Source organism: Dendronephthya gigantea, unplaced genomic scaffold (genome assembly GCF_004324835.1).
Source record: "Dendronephthya gigantea isolate DGI-Jeju-01 unplaced genomic scaffold, DenGig_1.0 000100F, whole genome shotgun sequence".
NCBI lineage: Eukaryota > Metazoa > Cnidaria > Anthozoa > Malacalcyonacea > Nephtheidae > Dendronephthya > Dendronephthya gigantea.
Genome location: NW_021163110.1, coordinates 745,439 through 766,071, shown reverse-complemented (window position 1 = coordinate 766,071; position 20,633 = coordinate 745,439). Strand labels below are relative to the sequence as shown.

At 38.4% G+C, this 20,633-nt stretch overlaps 2 protein-coding genes across 2 annotated transcripts; one reads left to right on the top strand and one right to left on the bottom strand.

Annotated features, from left to right (window-relative positions):
- Window positions 1-7,923: 7,923 nt before the first annotated feature.
- On the top strand, window positions 7,924-9,428 carry LOC114534438. Its single transcript, XM_028555880.1, has 2 exons — window positions 7,924-8,160; window positions 8,247-9,428. Exons 1-2 carry the CDS (start codon window positions 7,924-7,926, stop codon window positions 9,426-9,428), a joined length of 1,419 nt encoding a protein of 472 aa, XP_028411681.1.
- A 2,035-nt stretch (window positions 9,429-11,463) lies between these two features.
- Window positions 11,464-12,573, bottom strand: LOC114534437. Its single transcript, XM_028555879.1, has one exon. The coding sequence runs from the start codon at window positions 12,571-12,573 to the stop codon at window positions 11,464-11,466; it is 1,110 nt and encodes a 369-aa protein (XP_028411680.1).
- Window positions 12,574-20,633: the final 8,060 nt, after the last annotated feature.

Sequence of the window (20,633 nt, the reverse complement as noted above, 5' to 3'; positions counted from 1 at the left end):
TTTCCGAACACACACCCGATTCCACGCGTGGACCCCACACAACAACCCCTAAAATGCTGACGCTGCGTGTTTTTCTTGCTAGATGGGAGGGATTAACTACTCATGCTATGCATACAATGGTCAGCTAACACAGTACACCCTCGTTGATACTATATAGTTTATGACAATAGTCTAGTAAAAGTAGTTATCATGTTTAGGCTTATCTACATTTAGTATATTTCGGAGATAGAGCAATGAAGTCAAGACCTCAAATGTATTTAAACTACATTTAAACAAAGGTGTTCGATAAATTGTTAAACAGTATGTGATAAGAAATTTCTTGGCTATGGCCATCTATACTCTTTACTACCATCAAAGAATTTGCTGTATAGTGAATTTACTTGTAGGAAATGGGTCATCATGACAGTTATGAAGTGCCACCTAACTTACCATTATTTAAGAGCAAGAAAAAAAAAAAAGGTGCAAATTGCCCAAGACCAATTTATTATTGACGTTGTCAGGGAAGCCGCTACTGCATCCCAGCGCTGCGTCCCAGACAACCAAACGAGGCAGGCCCAAGTACATCAGTGAGCATTAACGTTTCTTCACATAATATATCATCTAGGTTTCAGTAAAAGTTGAACATTTGTCTCAAACTATTAATAAAAATACCTACATAATTTTAAAATGCTATAGACATTTTCTGAAATACAAATACATCATCATTAATAACAACACTTTCTGACTTTAAAATTATGTGATTAAAAAAAGAGTTCTGAAAATTTCAGTACGGGTTTGGGGTACTTATCTCATCTTACATTCAAGCTAGATTTAAATTCCTTACCTTTATAACCCATTTCAGGGCAGAGGCATTTTCATCGAACAATTTAAATCCCTCAAGAGTTACGGGCTAGTGGTGCCCTAGGAGAGGAAGAGTTCCAAGAACAAAAACAGTTGCTCTGGAAGAACTGAGGCAATTCAATTCCCTGAAATAACTGTTATCATGCATGCATTGTAAGATTATTCATAATATTAAATGTTTTAATTTGATCAGTCACTGATCATTGTGTTTATAATCAATTTCGTGGGAATGAGAAATGAATATATTCAAAAGTTACATGCACTTCCTTTCGTATCTTTTCATTTGTTTTCTGTGGTTGAAAATTGTATTGTGAAATGGAAAGATAAAAAAAAGGTATTATACAAATGCAATAAAATTGACCATAAAAACTTCCTCCAAAATTAAAAGATTTCAGAACAGTAAAAACTATGGTGTTTGGTTTATTCAACTATTTGCTGTAGTAAAAATTTGTCAGCTGGAGAAAGCAATTGAACCTTCAGCGATGACAGCTGAAGGAACTGGAGAAAAGAGTGAGGAAAGTGAAAAGAGTGAAAATAATAAAAAAATTTCTGTTACTGTGAAAGGAGGAAGAACAAAGGCCCTGCTGCAGAAGCAATTGAATTATTAAAGCACATGGTTGAGAATGATACTTCCACAAATGTTATTAATGCAATGTGCAAAGGAAAGTCAAGAGAACATGAATTAAAACTATTTGAAATGATGTGTCAGACATTTGGCCCTTGTCTACAACAACAAAAACAACAATTTCTATCACAACAAGCTATACCACTACAAGCAACATCTCTTATTAGTCAAGGGGGCTGCCAAAATTCCTCCATGTCTAACATTTTGGATTCAAACTCATTTTTTGTGTTTGGCATATACTTGGTAACAGATATATTCCACAATCGGTAATGATAATAGCTTGTGAAAGAGAAATTATTTCACAAATTGTTGATACACCTAGACCAGATATTTGGGAGATGGTGTAGTAGTAACCTTGGTGTCCAAGACAGTATAGACAAATGCCAAGCCTGCATTCACTTGATATTGGTTGTTAATTGATTGCATCATTCCGGATATCGTCCTTGATATTTTTCAAGATATACTCAAAGGTAGATCTTGATACCTGAAAGGTTTTTTGAACCAATGATCACTATAAGTCTGCCAAATATGATCTCACCAGCCAGTGTTTCTTGGTAATGGTCAACAAAAATGAATTATGGTACATTTGTCTTTAGAGAATGCTAACAATATGAGGACACTAAAAGCATGAGCAACATTCTCCGCTTTTGCAAAGCATAATTCAATACACTGTGCATCATGTTTCTTTGCTTCCTATTGTTTTCCATTAATTTCACAAACATAAATAACCTTGAAGCCTTTTGACACTTACTGTTCGCCATGTTTAAACATCCTAAATAACTCTGCAATATTAAGTATTTCTTATTTATATCATTTCATGAATGATTTAAATTCAACAATGTCCAATCTATTTCCATCCAAATTGAATGTTTGGGAAAAATAAAAAAGTGCAAACTAATGATATAAGAATTGCACCTGATAAAATCATGAAAACAAAAGCAACACATACATTACTAACCAGTGATTATCTATCAAAAAATATCTTTACCAATTATGCTGGTTTCTTCTGCTTACCAAACAAATGTAATACCTGACACCTCTCACGCTGAAGAAAGCACATATCCATTGGCATCCATGAATGATGATAATTCGATTCAAACAATTACCTCAGATCAAGTTTACGCCAAAAAAAATGAGGAAAATGGCCCAATAGAACCGATTCTTTCGGATGGAGTTGGAGATAAAACAGACCAGAAAAGCAATGAAGAAGAGGAATATGGGTTCATGCAATGTTGAAACAAATGGGTATTTTTGTTGTAAACCAATTTCTTGGATAAAGGGAAATGCCCTTAACCTGCCCTATTGAAATGATGTTTTGACATTTTTATATTTTCATTCTCTGTACTATAACCATCGCAAGCAGACAACTTGAGCTAGAAATGCAAAATCAAACAAAATCCGAAGGTGGACATCTTGTGTTCTTGATATTCAATGTAAAAAAAACAGTGTACAGTGTATTTCTGTGTTCAATGTAGAATGGATTTTATTAGTATTTTTTGTATTTATCAACAGTATGTTGACATTATTATTATTTTATCCCCGAGCCGGTGCGGAGCACCATGCAAGGGTACTAATTCCGCCCAGGGATTAGGAATTACACCCGGGTATTCTGACAGAAAATAGGCGAATCCAAAGTTGCCCAAATGTCATGGACGTTCAATGGTCATGGTACTTGTGCGCACGCGCAAAATTTGAACGAGTGACGACTGGTAATGAACAACTTGCTGATTTGCTAAGACGAAACGTTCGTGTTTCAGTGAAAAACGTCAGCAATTTAACTGTCAGGTTTGCAAACTATTGTTTTAAAAAAATGTTTCGAAAACACAATATGAGATGTGGAATCAAATAACAGATAAAACACTGGGAAGAGTTTAAAATATTATCAGAATTGGAAGAATTAGCGGTGAAAAAGAACAACTGGTTTATAATCCTTGAAATGGTAGCAGTCTATTTTGTTTATTTCAAGGTTTCTTTCGTATTTGCTGTACGAATACATTTTATGACCTTGGTACAGTATTTCGTTTTGCTCGGTTTTGCGAAGACGTGACCGACTATTTAAGGCTTTACATCATCGTTTTAAGTTCAAAAAGAGTTCTTATAAGTGTATTTTGCAGTTTTAATATAACAAATATCACTTTAAAGGTTTATAAAGTCGACTGCAATCACTGCATGAATTTAATAATCGAAAAACAACAATCGACGTTCACTGCTTGGTTATTTATATTATTTGTGCTGTTTTGATGTTTTGAAGGTTTAGCTATAATGGAGTATTAACTCTCACTTAAACTGTGAAAGTCTATAACTTAATGCAACAGAAAGCAGCAGGAAAACAGGTGATTTCACTTCACCTTTACGACTGTGTTTGTTTTCGAAAAATTTTAAACATCAGCTATCGGCTTTACATTTAGGACATTTCATAATATTGAAGGTAAGGTCTGGCTAGCTCAGGAAATATTTTGCTTCGTTTGAAATGGCGAGGGGTTGCTGCATGCATGTATTTCTAGTTAGCATTCAAGACAGCATGCTGTTCATTCTCAGTAGCATTCTGATTTCCAGATTAGCACTCTGAGGAAATCAAGCTGACTAAATAACTTTTTAGTAGAGCTCTATGGATGAAAATCAGCCTATCTGTCTGTGACCCAGTGCAAGTGTTAGCAAAATCCATATCCTTTGCTTCAATGGGCAATCTGCAAATGGGCAATATTTTGTTGCTGCTAAATGCTGACTCTTGGCTAATACTATTTCTCTTACAAAGTAATGTGTTTTGATTGAACAATCAGAGATACAGTGTACATACATTTTACTCTATATCTGTCATTGGATCTACTTTCCAATTTTTGGTCAGAGAACAATACTAAATTTAGCATTGTTCATATTAGGGGTAAGGGGTTGTTATTCAAAAAATTGTACAACCCCAGTAAAGTACAACTTCAGTAAAGTACAACTCTGTAATGGACCAGCACTTTCTCGTATTGGACCAGCACTTTCCCGTAGTGAACCTGCGTTACCGGAGATCCATCACTAGTGATAAACTGAGAAATTCTGATTAAAAAGGGCCGAAATAAATGGTCAAGAGAGAATTTAATTGCTTTTGTAATTAACAAAAACATATACTGATACTTAGCTGTGCCCTAGTGTAACTTGCCTGTGCCCTGGTGTAACTTGCCTGTGCCCTGGTGTAACTTGCCTGTGCCCTGGTGTAACCTGAGTGTGCCCTAGTGTAACTTGCCTGTGCCCTTGGTGTAACGTGGCTGTGCCCTAGTGTAACTTGCCTGTGCCCTAGTGTAACCTAGGTATTTTCTAACTACAAACATTTAATGAACACAATGTACCTGCGTTACCGGAGATCCATCAAAAGTGAAAAACTGAGAAATTCTGAACAAAAAGAATCCAAATAAATGTTCAAGAGAGAATTTAAAATTTGCTTTTGAAATTAACAACATTTCTCCAGACAGTTGGTAAACCATACATTTCTTGTTTGTTTCAAGCGCAAATATACATGCCCCTTGTGTCATATTCTAAATTTGCTTGCTCGGTCGATCTTTTGCACTAACTTCGCTCTTCAAAAATCAAAAAGACCTTGGTCCGATAGTTCTCAAAGTAAAAAAATCTGAATAAACAGGACATCTTGAGAGTCGAAATATTAATCAAGCAAGACACAGGTTGAGACTGTAAATTATTAATCAGAGAATCTAATAATTTTTTAATTTCAGCTACCTCCAACATACCCGTGCTGGCCCAATTAATAATGGAAATTCTATTCTAGTTATGCGTTTTTCATACGCATGTACACGAGCAATTGCATAAAATTATATGATATATAAATCTACAGTTCTGAATATCAGTATCTTAAGAAAATATAAACCAACGGTAACTCCGACAGTCAGTTTGATTGTTCAAGCTTTCAACTATGCGAGAGCTTGTTCAATTAAAATGCTGATTTTTAGAGTTAGCGTTGTTTTGTACTGTAAGTCTATTATTTTTTACTGTAGAATGTCAATAAACATCCTAAAAGACAAATGTGTCAGTTAGTCACCAATACGGGAGTCCATATCTTTATTTTTTTGTTTTTCTCTCTTCGCAATTTTCCTCTCCGTCCTCAGCTTGTCATATATTTGCTGGTTGGTAAATCTCTTTGTAAGGTGCTTTAAATTCTTATTCTCCTTCAACATTGACACAGCAACTTTGGTGGTGATTGGCTTGTCCGAATGAATGACTGCAGAGAATAACTTTCTGAACTCCACCATTTCCTTATCACTAAACAAGCGATCTTGTCCACCTCTGGAACGTGACGATGGAGGAACTACATCCGATGATGATGATGGGCGTGAGTACTGGCTGCTCTCCTCTTCACCATCTTCTCTGCTTTCTTCCTCCTCATTGTCCTTACAGAGTCTCTCTTTCTTATCTTTGCTGCCTTTCTCTTTGCAAGCTATATTTCAATAAGAAATGTCAACTTGAGCAATCATATTATTAATTATACTAATTTTCTACGCAAAATACAATTGATTGCAATACAATGTTAATGTAATGAAATGTAATCGTCCAGGGTGCATTGCCATTTTAAATTGAATGGAGGAACGAAAAAATGGACGGGTAATTGTTTTTAAAACACCAGGGAAATGTTGCCGGAACATCAATGATGGTAAATGCTTGAAGATTTTAAATAAAATAAAAGAATTATATTCTTTTTCAAAATGTTTTTCCTTTGGTTTGTTTTGTTGTCAATTATATGGAGTCGCCGGAGACATACAGTAGACAATAATATTTCCTGAAAACTATTTCTCGTTGTAGTGGAGACATATTATAAACTCCTTATTAACCTCAAAAGCTCTGTCCATAGAGAAAAATATTTTGCTTTCCATATTTCAAGCCCTAAGGGCGAGGTACTCAGGATATTGAAGGCAAAATATTTTCCCCCACGGACCTAGCGTTCGGTTAATAAGTAGTTACTATTGCAAGTTAAGACGAATATGGATCCAATAGGTGTTTTATTATGCGTGTATGGAAGAAAAAGCTTTATAATAGTTAAACCACAGCAACAACATATATGGTTAGTAACACTGGTCCATATTTGTGCATGAGAAAAGGCAACTAAGGTAAGTTATAAACAAAATCAAAGTTCTTGCACAGTATTGAATACAATATGTGATATAGAGACTAACAAAAACTTACCACTAGCAATTGGCATGCCAAAACGTTTGAGTTTCTCCTCTGTAGACTCCTTCTCTTGTGGCGGGAGGGACGATTAGCCCAATTTAAAATAGGTTCGGACTTTATCTCTTATCTTGGAAGGAGTCATTGGATTCTGTCTTCTCAGAGCCATCACGCATAATGCGTGAAAGTTCTTTGGATGTTTTTACTGCAGACTTTCCCTTATTCTTTAGCAAATAATATTTGCCGGCGTTGTCTTGTTATGTACCATGAGATCTGCTAAGTCACCTCGCATTTCTTCATTGCACTCATGAACGGCAGAAACCGCAGCCTTTCTGATGGAAGTTGGACCACCTATAGATGCTTTTTTTCGAAACACCTTGCCCCAAGATGAGCCAATTTGGGCACCAACTTGGGATGAATTTAGTGGTGTGCCTCTGTAACTAAAAAAAACTATGGGTTGACATCCACCTATATCACCACCATCATCATTGCCTTTATTTCTAACATTCCCACACTTGCCACCAATATCACAATCAACTCTATCACCACTACATTCACCATAATTATCACCTCTACATTCACCATAATTATCATCATCATCATCATCCCTCTTCTCAATATCTCCATCCACATAATCTTCAACATCCTCACAATTACCCTTCTTATTGCCTCCACTAAAAGCATTATAACTGCAATTACCACTAAAACCACCATTACCGCCATCACACTCGTCTTCATCACCACTGTCCCCATCATGACCCCTGTCATCACCATCTCTATCACTTTTCTTGTCACCACTCTTAACAACAGAACTCAAGAAACTATTATAGTCTTCAGAATCCTCACTGTCATACACAGATTGGTAAACCTTTCTTGATGAGCTTGGCTTTTTCATATTCTGCAAGGTTCCTGGCTGATCAAGGTCATTAAACCGGAACTATAGTAGGCCACATTATATAGCGTGATACGGGGCGGGGACTTTTATGAACAAGCTATAGTTAATTTTAGAAAGATTGACATGTTTCAAAATAAGAGCAATTAGTGTAAGACAAAGCATACATAACAACATGGCGACTGTGAGAGTGAGAAATATTGTGAGACTGTGAAATGTTTAATGTAATATAATTTATTTTTGTAAGTTTTATTTTCTGGAATTTTTCGATTAAATATTATAGTATACTACATATGTGATGAGCTTGGTATACTAGTGGTGCCGTGACCAGGATACGAGTGGATTAAAGCGACGAAAATCAATCAAACAAAGCAGTAAAATACGAAGACAACACTGTTTATTTATCACTATGAGCGACGAAGAAGCAAGCAAGATTACAAACGCAGGCGAGCAAAAACTCAAAGGAGATATTGAAAAAGAAATTGCTAAGTTAAAGTATTTCTTAGAAGAAACAAATGAAATTATTGAAGCGAAAGATTGCGATGAAATGGAAGCCATATACAATCGCGCCGGGAAAATAATTGTCAAAATATCAGAGCTTGTTTCGCAAACAGAAGAGTTGAAAATCAATAACGGAAAAACAAACGTACAGTCAGACAATGAAAAAAGTAAACAAAGTCTAAATATTCAGAGCTGATCGTAGACAAAGAGAAAATTGCACAACAACTAAAGGAAAAACAAGAAAAGGCTCAAGACGAAGCAGAATTACGACGATTAGAATTAAAAGATAAACAATTTCAACAAAAAGAACAAAGGCGGGCTAATTTGAAACCGGGTGAAGTTGGTTACAAGATTGCATGGGAAAGATTAAAAAGCGAGTATGGTCACCCCAAACATGTTATCAATGCCCATATGGATGCAATAATTAACTTAACTCCAGTGAGAGGGCATAATTATGAAAAGATGCAAGATTTCTATGAGAAATTAAGCAATAATTTCGATGCAATTCAAACTCTGGGAGACGGTGAAAAACTTTCCGGATTTGTTATGACCACTATCAACAAGTTGCCACACATAAAAGCCGACTTGGTTCGAGCAGATGAGGACTGGGAAGAATGGTCCATGGATGTACTATTACTGAATTTGCAAAAGTGGCTTCGACGAAATAAAGTGGAAGATGCGAGCAATCAGAAAGAAACCAGATGCAAGAAACCAGAAGGACACTGGTATCAAAAGTCATCCGGACCCCCAAAACCTCACTGTGTTTTTTGTTCGAATAATGAATACTGGAGTGATCAATGCAAAACAGTGAAACGATTGGCCGACCGAAAGAAATTCTTCGCTGAGAAGAATTTGTGTTTTAACTGTAGTCGCACTGGGCACAGGGGAAATCAATGTCGAAGTCGTGGTTGCCTGAAGTGTAAGGCCAGACATCACACAAGCCCGTGTGATAAGAATGAAGATGACCAGGAGAACAAGTTAGTAACTGGATTTACCACTCTAACTGAGGAGAAATCGCTTCCAGCCATTGTACCTGTCAAGATAAAGGGACAAACCCTGTGGGCATATCTCGACACTGGCTCAGGTCGAGACTTTATTTCACGCGAGGCTGCAAAGAAACTCAATTTGAATCCAACACATCACGAATCCCACGAGATTGTAACCGTGACTGGCACCTCGACTCAAGCCATGCCTATTTTCCAAACAACCATAAATTCTCTTGATATGAAAGTACATGAAGATATTGAATTGACCGGTTCTAGACTCCAAAATTTTACCACAGTTAAAATACCAGATATAAATGAACTCAAGAAGAAATACACCCATATGCAAGACAAAGGATTTTACATGACCAGCGATGGACAACATCCAATTCATATCATACTTGGTGATGGCACATACAGCAGAATTTGAACTGAGAAAGTTTACAAAGGTAATCCTGGAGATCCCTTGGTGGAAGAGACAACATTCGGATGGGTTGTTCATGGTGGTGAGAATTATTCGAGCGATGCCTGTATGTACCCTAGAGAGGTTAACGATTACGAACAGTTATATAGTCTTGATGTTCTCGGAGTTGAAGATCGTGGTGAAAATGACCAAATGCAAGTGCTTGCTGAGTTTCGAGAGAACATAACTAGACAAGATGATGGCAGATACAAAGTCAGCATACCATGGATTCCAGGGAGTAAGTTAACAACCACAAACGAACAGCAAAGCAGAAGACGACTGAGCAACGTGAACAAAAAGTTGGCGAAAGATAAAACCTGATGCAAGAGTGTGAAAAGATTATCGAGGATCAGTTAGCAAGCGGTGTGATTGAGAAAGCCCTGGACAAGCCATCAGGAGAGCGAGTGTACTACATGCCACATAAGCCAGTCATAAGGCAAGATGCATCAACTACCAAAGTGCGAATGGTTTTTGACGCGAGCTCCAAACCCCATCCACTGGCATCCAGTATCAATAATTGTATGTTTACTGGGCCTTCCCTCCAACCGCTGTTTGTGGATCATGGTACGAGCAAGAATGTCGTCAAATCTGCTTCTTGCAGACATTCAGAAAGCTTTCTTGCAGATAGCAATCAAAGAAGACAGAGATGCTTTCAGATTTCTCTTTGAATGCGACGAGAAAGAGGAACATTTTCGGTTCGCGAGAGTTCCATTCGGGGTTGAAGCCAGTCCTTCCTTACTTGGTGCGACATTGGAATACCACTACGACAGCAATCACCAGAAGAATTAGAGGAAACAGTGACTGCCCTTAGAGAAAACACATATGTGGACAATATTATGCAAACGGGAAGTGACATTGATAAGTTGGAGAAGTTCAAGAAAGAAAGTCAAGTTGTTCTTGTGAGTGCAAGATTACCAATTCACAAGTGGGAGTCGAACATCGAGGCATTAGAGGATGAGAACATGCAAAATCCTAGCAAAATTCTTGGTCATGTATGGGACAAGCGAGCAGATACTCTGGAAATACAAGTACCAGCATTACCGGAGACTAAATCAGTTACGAAACGAAGTATTTTGAGTCAGCTTTGCAAAGTGTACGATCCATTGGGAATAATATCACCCACGATGGCCGAAGGAAAACACATTTATAGAGAGGCTTGTGAAGAGAAAAAAGGATGGAATGCTGAAGTTTCGCCAGAATTGAAGAAACAGTGGCACAAATGGAACAAACAACTAAAGAACGTGAAAGTACCGAGGAGCTTAACAGGGAAATCAAAAGAAACGAAGGTTATAGAACTCCACGTGTTCGCCGACGCAAGTAATTTCGCATGTTCTGCAGTAACCATAGCGGTAGTTGAACATTCTTCTGGAACGATCAAAGGGCTGCTTACATCAAAATCTCGGATTTCAAAAAGAAACACGTCGATACCCAGACTCGAGTTCGTAGGAGCTCACATGGCTGCGAACATGGCAAAGAATTTACATAATGCTCTTAAACGACAACCTATCAAGACCATTGTGATCTGGTTAGATAGCATGGTGGTACTTTACTGGTGAACCAATCCAGGGAAACCTTGGAAGACGTTTGTTTCCAATCAAATAAAGAAGATAGCTGAGATAACCAGCGAGCTCGGTATCGTTTGGAAGTATTGCCCGTCAAATAAGAATCTCGCAGATCTAGGCAGCACAGGAGCAACCATAGAAAGATTGAAAAACGGAAGCTGGTGTATATATAATTCAGTCAAATTCTATATCTGGCTTCACACGCTTCGCTTAATAAACTTATTATACTGTCACTGATTAAAGTGTTCTTGCTCTACAAACCGCGTCTTACACTTTAGCAATTGTCTATAATACTTGAACTCGGCGACTATATATGTTCTTGTAAACAGCACCTTGAAAACGCTCCTAATTCAAGTCTTATCGTAAAATCGTTTGTTTTTTACACACAACAAGTTTTTACTTAATTATTTATGCAATCTGCTCTTAATGAGTAAGGCCATTCAATTTGAAACAACAGGCTTGATTAATCGGCCATATCTAGATCGGTAAACCGGAACATCCTCCACAGCCAATGGCAAATTGTCATTCTTATTAACAGACGTTGCTTTTCCAGATGCACTCATATTTTGCCTCTGTAACAAGTCGTAATGGTTCTCTAGTAAATGTATTCTTTGAATTGGACGGTTAATGACTCCTTTCTTCGTGCGAACGGACACTGTTCGGATTAAGCCATCTCTCCCAGGAAAAGTGTTTTCTACTTTGCCAAGCTGCCACTTGCCTCGTGGAAGGTTATCATCGGAAACCAAAACCGTATCCTTTGGCTTTAATGGTGCCATTTTCTGAAGCCATTTTTGACGCATGGTTAGCCTCGGTAGATATTCCTTTTGCCAGCGCGACCAAAAATGTTGTTGAAGCCGTTGTTGATAACGATACTGATCACTAAGAGATATCGTGGAACTCTTCGCAAGGTGATCTGGAACTTCACCTAATTGTCGATTGAGTGCCAGTAATGCCAGGGTTATGATGACTCCGTCCTGAATATCATCTCCAATATATGTCAAGGGTCGAGAATTTATTATCGCTTCAATGTTCGTTAATGTAGTCAACATTTCCGTATAAGTTAATAACGACTTTCCGAGAACTTTTCTCAATGGCTCCTTTAACTGTTGACACACTCGTTCCCAGTGTCCCCCATGATGACTTGCTCTCTCCATTATAAATTTCCAAACCACGCCGTCGTTTTCCAATCGATCTTGCACAACTTTAGGATCAATTTGCGTTAGCTTCAATTTCTGTTTTGAAGCGCTGAATACTCGAGCTGCCTTGTGAAAGGTGGTTTGGTTGTCAGAACGTATGGTATGTGGCATTCCCCTTTGATTTGCCATGCGACGAAAGGCTTGCAGAAATTCTTCAGTAGTCATATTGTTCGTTAGCTCGAAGTGGACTGCTCTGGAATCCTCGCACGCAAAGATACAAACATAAGCCTTGGTGGTCTCCCGTTTCCCCTTTGCTTGCAATTTCTGTTTAAGATATAATGGACCCATGAAGTCAAGTCCAACGTTGGTAAAGGCTGGAACCATTTGTACTCGTTCAACCGGTAGAGGAGCCATCTTTTGCTGTTGGGGCTTAGTTTTCCAGTGCTTGCAGGTTAGACACTTATTCAGTATTCTCTTGATTTCACTCCAACCTCCAGTAATCCAGTATTGCTGGCGAAGAATGGCAAGCGTAGTTTCTGGACCAGCATGACTTGCGTTGTAGTGAACAAATGCAACACCAATTTTTCCACCAACTCATCATGATGTGATATAATTATTTGATGCTTTGCTTCGTACACTATTTGAGCGAATTGCAAATGTCCTCCGACACGAATGACCTGCTTTTGCTGATCAAATATTGGATCCAGCTTTAAAAGAGGACTGTTTGAGGGAATATTTTTTCCTTTACTCAATCTTTCTTATTCATCACGGAAAACCTTTTTTTGGATATTTTTTAACCACAGATACTCAGATTCTTTTATCTCCAAAGTGGACAGACGACCATTTTTTGAAATTTCACGCAATCGTGACCACTTCATTATCCAAGCAGTGATTCGCAACTTCTTGAATCCCAACATTACAGATAATAGCGTTAGCTTTCGTTTTCGCTTCGGAGAAACATTCGTTTGGAATTTCATCAGACGAGCTCTTTTGAGGCCAATTTATCGTATCTTGCTGAAGCCACGAAGGACGGTGCCACCAAAGTTGACAATTTGTTGACAATTTGTTGACAAGTCCTGTATAGATAAACCTCTGGAGACGAGATTTTCATTTCCCAGACAGTAATGCCATCTCTCTGGGTCGACTCTGTGCTGTATATCTTGGACTCGATTGGCCACAAAGACTTTCCAATTATTACTTGATTTTCGAATCCAACTCAAGACCACCTGACTGTCGGACCAAGCGTACACTTCATGCACAGGTATTCTGAGAGCTTTGATGACGTAATCAATCAATTTTGCTGTGACATACGCTGCAACAAGTTCTAAATGAGGAAGTGTGATTCTTTTGGCTGGCGCGACTCTCGATTTAGCCATGACAAGGTTAAACGACCGCTTTTTATCTTGATCCTCCACGCACAAGTACAACGCTGCGCCATAAGCTTTAAGACTTGCATCTCCAAACCCGTGGAGTTCAATTTTCTTAATGTCGTTTTCTTTAGGTAATAGACATCTCGGAATTTCAACATTTTCTAGCTCACTTAACTCATGTTTCCAATCATTCCATTCTTTTGCAATGTCATCGTCCAATGGATCGTCCCAATCTTTACCTCGCGCCCATAACTCTTGAAATAATAACTTCGACTGCATGAGGAATGGTGACACAAATCCCATTAGATCAAACAATCTTGCATACAGGCTAATTAGACTTCGTTTGGTCATTGGATCCGGTTCATTCGCAATGGCTGATCCAGCTTGGTAGAGAAACCCATCTTTTACAGTGTTCCATGAAATTCCTAATGCTTTTAATAGATCTGATAATTTCTCGGGACCATAGGTATTAGGGGTGATAAGGAAATTTGGTGGTCTATCTTCTGGAGGAATACGCTCCATCACTGTTTTTGAATTTGATGCCCACTTCGTAAGATGAAATCCTCCTGAGTGCATTAACTTCGACAACTCTTCCTGTAATTGAATTGTACTTTGATCATCGTGGGACCCCGAAAGTAGATCATCCGCATACATATTCTCCAAAATTTCTTTGGTAGCCTTCGGGTAAATATCTTCATTAATTTTAGCATGCTTTTGAACTGTACCGATGGAGAGGAATGGGGAAGAGGTATTTCCAAAAGTCACTCGGGTCATACAGTACGTCTTTGGAACATTGTTGATACTAAGATCACGCCATAAAAACCGATGACTGTTTTGATCCTTCCTCATCAGACAAATTTGGAGAAACATCTTCCTAATATCTGCCATTAGAGCTATTCTGTGACATCGAAACCGTAGCAGAACTTGCACCAGATCCGGCTGGAGTTTCGGGCCTTTCAATAGACAAGCATTTAAGGAAACACCGTCAGGGGTTTTGCTACTTGCATCAAATACTATTCTACATTTCGTTGTGGATTTATCTTCGTGGAACACTGCGTGATGAGGGAGATATCGGACTCTTCCTGATTCGTTTTCATCATCTTGCATAACCTCTCGCACGTGACCATCTGCGATATACTGATTTGTAGCATCACGGTACGATTTAGCTTTCTCTGGATTTCTTTTGAGAGTTTTCTCAATTGAGATAAGTCGCTGCAACGCTTGGTGATAATTGTTCACGAGGGGAGGGGTATTCTTCTTCCAAGGTAGGCCGACTTCGTATCGCTCTCCATCAAACATGATATTCTTCTCAAATTGTTCCATGGCAAATGCTTCTTCTTCAGTGTACTGCGAATTTCTTGGTTCATCAACAACACCGACTGCGTCAAGTTCCCAAAAACGCTTTAGTAAACACTGAGGATCTTCTACTTTGGCTACGCTTAGCATGCTCACCGTCTGGCTAGTTTTGGAATTTTTCCCAGGAACTGGACCACTTAGAAGCCATCCCAACTTAGAGCACATTGCGACTGGAAAACCTTCAGCACCTCGCTTGACCGAATCTTGGACCAAGTTGTGATATTGATCAATTCCTACGAGTAGGTCGACGGTTGCAGCTTTACGAGGAAAATGATCTGCAAGTTCGAATTCTTTAAATAACTGCATTTCTTCACATCAAACTTGACTTCCTCTAACCGTACACAAACATTGTTTACTGTCCACGCTTCCATATCTATTGAATGTTCAGCACCATACGAATTTAGTGGCACAAGCTTAAATGATACCCGATGTACTTTCTTTTGTTGATATTCTCCGCCCAGCATATTGATCTTCATTGTAGTTGACCGATTATCTTTCTTCATTCCAAGATTATAGCTGATGCTTGAACGCAGAAATGTTTCTTCTGACCAACTGTCTAATAGAACGCGTACCACACATTTGATTCCATTATAAATAAGTCGAGCACAAGCTGTGGGAAGTAAATTCTGCTGACCAGCTTTCGAAGAGACAAATCCTGACATGCTTGCTGAACCATTTTCCTGATTCTCGGGTTTAACACTATCGATATGAAGGAGTTGGTGGTGACGCTTTCCACACTCATTGACGGGACATTTCGGTTTCTTACAGGTCCAGGAATTGTGGGATACATTGCCAGGTTGTAAACAGTTGTAACATGTTTGAACAGATGAGTTCTTCTTTAACATGTTCCATCTTTCTTCTGGTGATTTACTTAGTGCAAACCTACATGTAACTGTACTATGTTGCTGAGAACAAAAGCCACATTTGTTACTACCATCCGTAGTATTCAGTAAAGCGGCTGCAGAGGAGAGATTTTCGTCATCAACATTCGCTCTATCCCTTTTCTTGAATTGCCCGAATCCGCGACGCTTTGATTTAATTGGAAGTTTGTTTGCTTCAACTTCATCTCCAGCTTCCTTACTCAAAACGTAACCCTCCAAGAATTTGAAAAACAATTCAATATCAACAGTTGTATCATCTTCGTCACTGATTTTTGCAAGTTCGAGCTCCCATTTCTCTCGCAAATCGCCTGATAGTTTTGTTTCCAGTATGGGTAACATAACCATAGTAAGACTTTCGTTCTTTTCTATCTTAAGTCCATTCGATTCCAGACTTCTCAACCGATTTCTTAAGGTGTCGTAGACGTATCTTAGAGCTTTCGAATCAGTTACATCTGGCGTCTTCAATCCAAGAATCGACTTGACCAACTCGCTGATTACCAGTCTCTTGCGCCCAAAACGGTCTTTCAAATCTTGCAATGCCTTCTCATAATTGTCATTAATTACAGAGTATCCTTCAATACATCAAAATGCTTTCCCTGATAAACAGGCTCTGAGATGAGTTAATTTCTGCACATTGCTTAACTTACGATTAGAACCAACGGCAGCATGAAATGCATCATTGAAAGATGGCCATTCCAATATTTTTCCCAAGAACTTAGGTAGCTCCAACGATGGTAGTTTAACACTTTGAACTTCGGATGTTGCTACAGTTGTATTTCGTCCGATGTATATTTCAGCTTGATCTTCAGCTTGAACAATTTGTGCACGCACATCTTCCCATTTTTCAATCTCTGCTTCAGCAAGATAGTCGTGATCAGCATGTGTTACTATTTCTTCTAGAACTCTAATGCATTCGCTCTCAATCCCATTTAATTTCCGAAGTTGGCGCTCCACACGCTTCGCGTCAGCTTTTTCTCCAATCAAACTGTCTAACTCCATCATTGTTCTTTCCATGCTATTCGTCAGAAATTTCTTCTTTCGTTCCATTTTAATAAGAAAAGAATCTGCACCATCATGTCGAAAAGATTGCCTTTCATTTCTATTCTCCATATCGGGTTCAGCTTCTCTTGTAGCTTCGCTAATAGTGCTAAGGTCTTGTCTAAAATGCCCCAATGGCTTTTCTTTCGATTCTGATTTCTGAACTAATGGGGTAGACGACTTCGGCTCTTGTAACATTTGCATCATAATTTCCATTGATTGACAAGTAAGATCATTTTGAATAGAATGCCGCAACTCATAAATACAGTTTTCTACTTGAATAATACACACTTCTGAATTTTCCAAACGTTTTTCTAAGGTATTGTCTGTAATTTGCGGAGAAAATTGTTCGTCAAAACACTCGTGCTCAACAACGAGATCATCTTCAACGATCATTGTAAATTTCGTTTGATAATACTGCAGCAGCCTTGCTTTCAACTCTGCTTTTGTACCATGCGCATCCAACCCGAACGTCGAACAACATACTTTTAAATCGCTTATCGACAATTGTTCAACTAAGCTTTCTGCTTCTTGTATATTCCTAGGTCCAACTTCGAATTCTTCGGTTGTTGCTGTGCCTGTGGCCATAACCTCTGTTCATATACGGTAGTTTATAACTTAAAACTAAGTAACCATTTCCTGCTACCAATGTATAATTCAGTCAAATTCTATGTCTGGCTTCACACGCTTCGCTTAATAAACTTATTATAGTGTCACTGATTAAAGTATTCTCGCTCTGCAAACCACGTCTTACACTTTAGCAATTGTCTATAATACTTGAACTCGGCGACTATATATACTCTTGTAAAGAGCACCTCGAAAACACTCCTAATTTAAGTCTTATCGTAAAATCGTTTGTCTTTTACACACAACAAGTTTTTACTTAATTATTTATGCAATCCGCTCTTAATGAGTAAGGCCATTCAATTTGAAACAACAGGCTTGATTAATCGGCCATATCTAGATTGGTAAACCAGAACACTGGTTCAACGGTCCAGATTGGTTATTAGAAAAAGAACAATGGCCAGAACAACCAATTTTAAAAGTAACTACATTTGTCAATCAAGAATGCAAACCGATTAAAAAGCAGGCACTGTTTACGAAAGAAAGTGAGCCAGACTAATGGGATGCTTTGCTAGATAGAAATACATACTGGCGTACACTGCGAGTAACAGCGTGGGTGTTGAGATTTCTAAACAACTGTTTGGCAAAAGTTTGTTGAAACCAGAAACAGTCGGGACCTCTTGTAAGCGAAGAAATTAGTGTCGCAAGATACGCTTGGATAAGCCCTATGGGTCACTGCTAACGAGCAACATGCCCAGCTTTAGAACCGAAGCTAGCGAACCATTCGAAGTCACCGGTGTCGACTACGCTGGCCCGCTAAAATACAAGATCAGTAAGAGAGAAGAAGGAAAGTGCTATGTATTAATCTTCATGTGTGCCGCGTCTCGAGCGATCCACCTGGAACTAACCAAAAGCCAAGAAGCCGAGGAATTCCAATAAAAGCTCAACCAATTCATCGCTCGGAGAGGAAGACCACATTTGCTGATATCTGACAATGCAGCTACATTCAAAACAACAGCGAAACTAATTAAAGCCATTCGAAAGAGTGAGAAATTGCACGACTTCCTAGCTGCACAAGGTATACACTGGAGATTCAACCTCGCTAAATCCCCTTGGTGGGGAGGTATCTATGAAAGGTTGATACGGGAAATAAAGAAAACCCTTTATAAGACTCTTGGATGAACACACTTTTCATTTGAGAATTTGGAAATGGTCCTCATGGACATAGAAATTAATATGAACAATCGTCTATTAACTTATGTCGAAAGCGAATGTGGGGAGGAAGAAGTACTAACGCCAAATGTTCTCATTCGAGGGAAAAACACTTATCTCATTAATGACGTAGAGAATGACGATGATGAGCTTACGAAGATGCAAAGGAGAATCGCCAAGGCAAAGAACAATACTTGGAAAAGATGGCAACGAGAGTACATACACAGTTTAATGGAAAGTCAAAGAGTAAACAGAAAACCAGTTAACGTGCCAGAAATCGAAGTAGTTTTAGTCGTGGGAGAAGAAAAGAACAGAAGCGAATGGAAGAAAGGAAGGGTAGTGCGACAAGTCAAAGGAAAGGATGGAGTAGTACGAGGTGTAGTGCTTTTACACAAAGGACATACTATCGAACGACCGTTACAGTTGGTGTGTCCACTCGAAATTCGTTGCACAACGCAAATAGAACAAAGGAAGAACGAGAACAAGCAGACGGTTGAAAAGGAAAAGCAGAAACGGTAAGCAGCTATTGAAGCAAGAAAGAAAATACGCGAACTGGCACAAACTGAGGATGCAGACTAAACAGAGAGCCTCGCAGAGATAAGTAAATGAGGAACACTTCATATTGAGTTGACATTATAAAAATTGACTAAATATTTAGGGGAGCAGTAAACCGGAACTATAGTAGGCCACATTATATAGCGTGATACGGGGCGGGGACTTTCATAAACAAGCTATAGTTAATTCTAGAAAGATTGACATGTTTCAAAATAGGAGCAATTAGTGTAAGACAGAGCATACATAACAACATGGCGACTGTGAGAGTGAGACATATTGTGAGACTGTGAAAAGTTTAATGTAATATATTTTATTTTTGTAAGTTTTTTTTTCTGGAATTTTTCGATTAAATATTGTAGTATACTACATATGTGATGAGTTCGGTATGGTCATCGCTGTCCACTGAAGATTGGTTCGAGGAACTGATGTCATAACAGGAGGTAAATAGTTCTCAGCCTTCTTCACCAACTTCAAGTATTTGTTACTTCCTCTTTTCATTTTGTGTACTTGGGCAAGATGGTTATGTATCCGCCTAACGATGGCACCACATTCATGTTTGGGGCATACTTTCCTTGAGTGTTCTCTTTTCTTTACCAATGCCATTTCGCAAATCAAATGTTCCCAGAACAGCAGCCAAGCCATTTTTATTCCACCCATGCACCTGCTTCATGTGCCTGGGAAGGTGGATGACACTGGCATTGCATGCTGTGAATGGGCACTTGTGCTTTGCCCTACGGCTTTTCCCACCCACACTTCTGCTATTTCCACAATCAGTAGCTTCCATCTCTTCTTGACCATTGCAACCAGCCATTTCTTTGTGACCACTGCCAACATCTACTTCTTCCCGACCATTTCCACCATCCACCTCTCTTCCAGCATTCCCACCATCCAAACATTCCATCTCTACTGAAACATATTCAGGTTCCATTTCTATTCCAATAAACTGAAAAGTATGAATTGGGTATTAACATTACTTTTACATTTACATGTAAGTCATACATCTTGTATATTGTAATAGGAAATACACATATGAATTTATATGTACATGTACATGCACACACACACACTTCTCAAAGGTTTGTGAATATCTAAGAATTTACTGCTTCTAATTCACAAATCCAAATACAGCTTAAATATTTTATCAATAACTTAATATGCCAACATGAAATGACTACCTAATCACTCTAATATTACTTTACTTGCAATAGATTTTATGACCAGAAAAATTATTGAACAACCAGCAACTGGTATTCAACAATAAAATTGTCTTCTATATATTACAGGGTTATTACACATGGTACTAAATAGTAAAATTGTCTGACATATACGACAGAGTTCTGCCATTATACAAACAGAAAAAAATAAACATCTGGGATTAGAAGTAAACATTAAATGGAATGTTAGAGTTAATATCACCGTATATGATAGTTCAAGGAGTTTCACACAACCAACCCATGTATATACAAGCAAAAAATTAAACTTATACATAGCCCATCAT

Coding starts and splice junctions, on each gene's coding strand:
- LOC114534438 (XM_028555880.1), top strand. CDS start 7,924: ATGAGCGACGAAGAAGCAAGCAAGATTACAAACGCAGGCGAGCAAAAA. Junction 8,161..8,246: donor TCAATAACGGAAAAACAAAC/GTACAGTCAGAC, acceptor CAACAACTAAAG/GAAAAACAAGAAAAGGCTCA.
- LOC114534437 (XM_028555879.1), bottom strand. CDS start 12,573: ATGGCTCCTCTACCGGTTGAACGAGTACAAATGGTTCCAGCCTTTACC.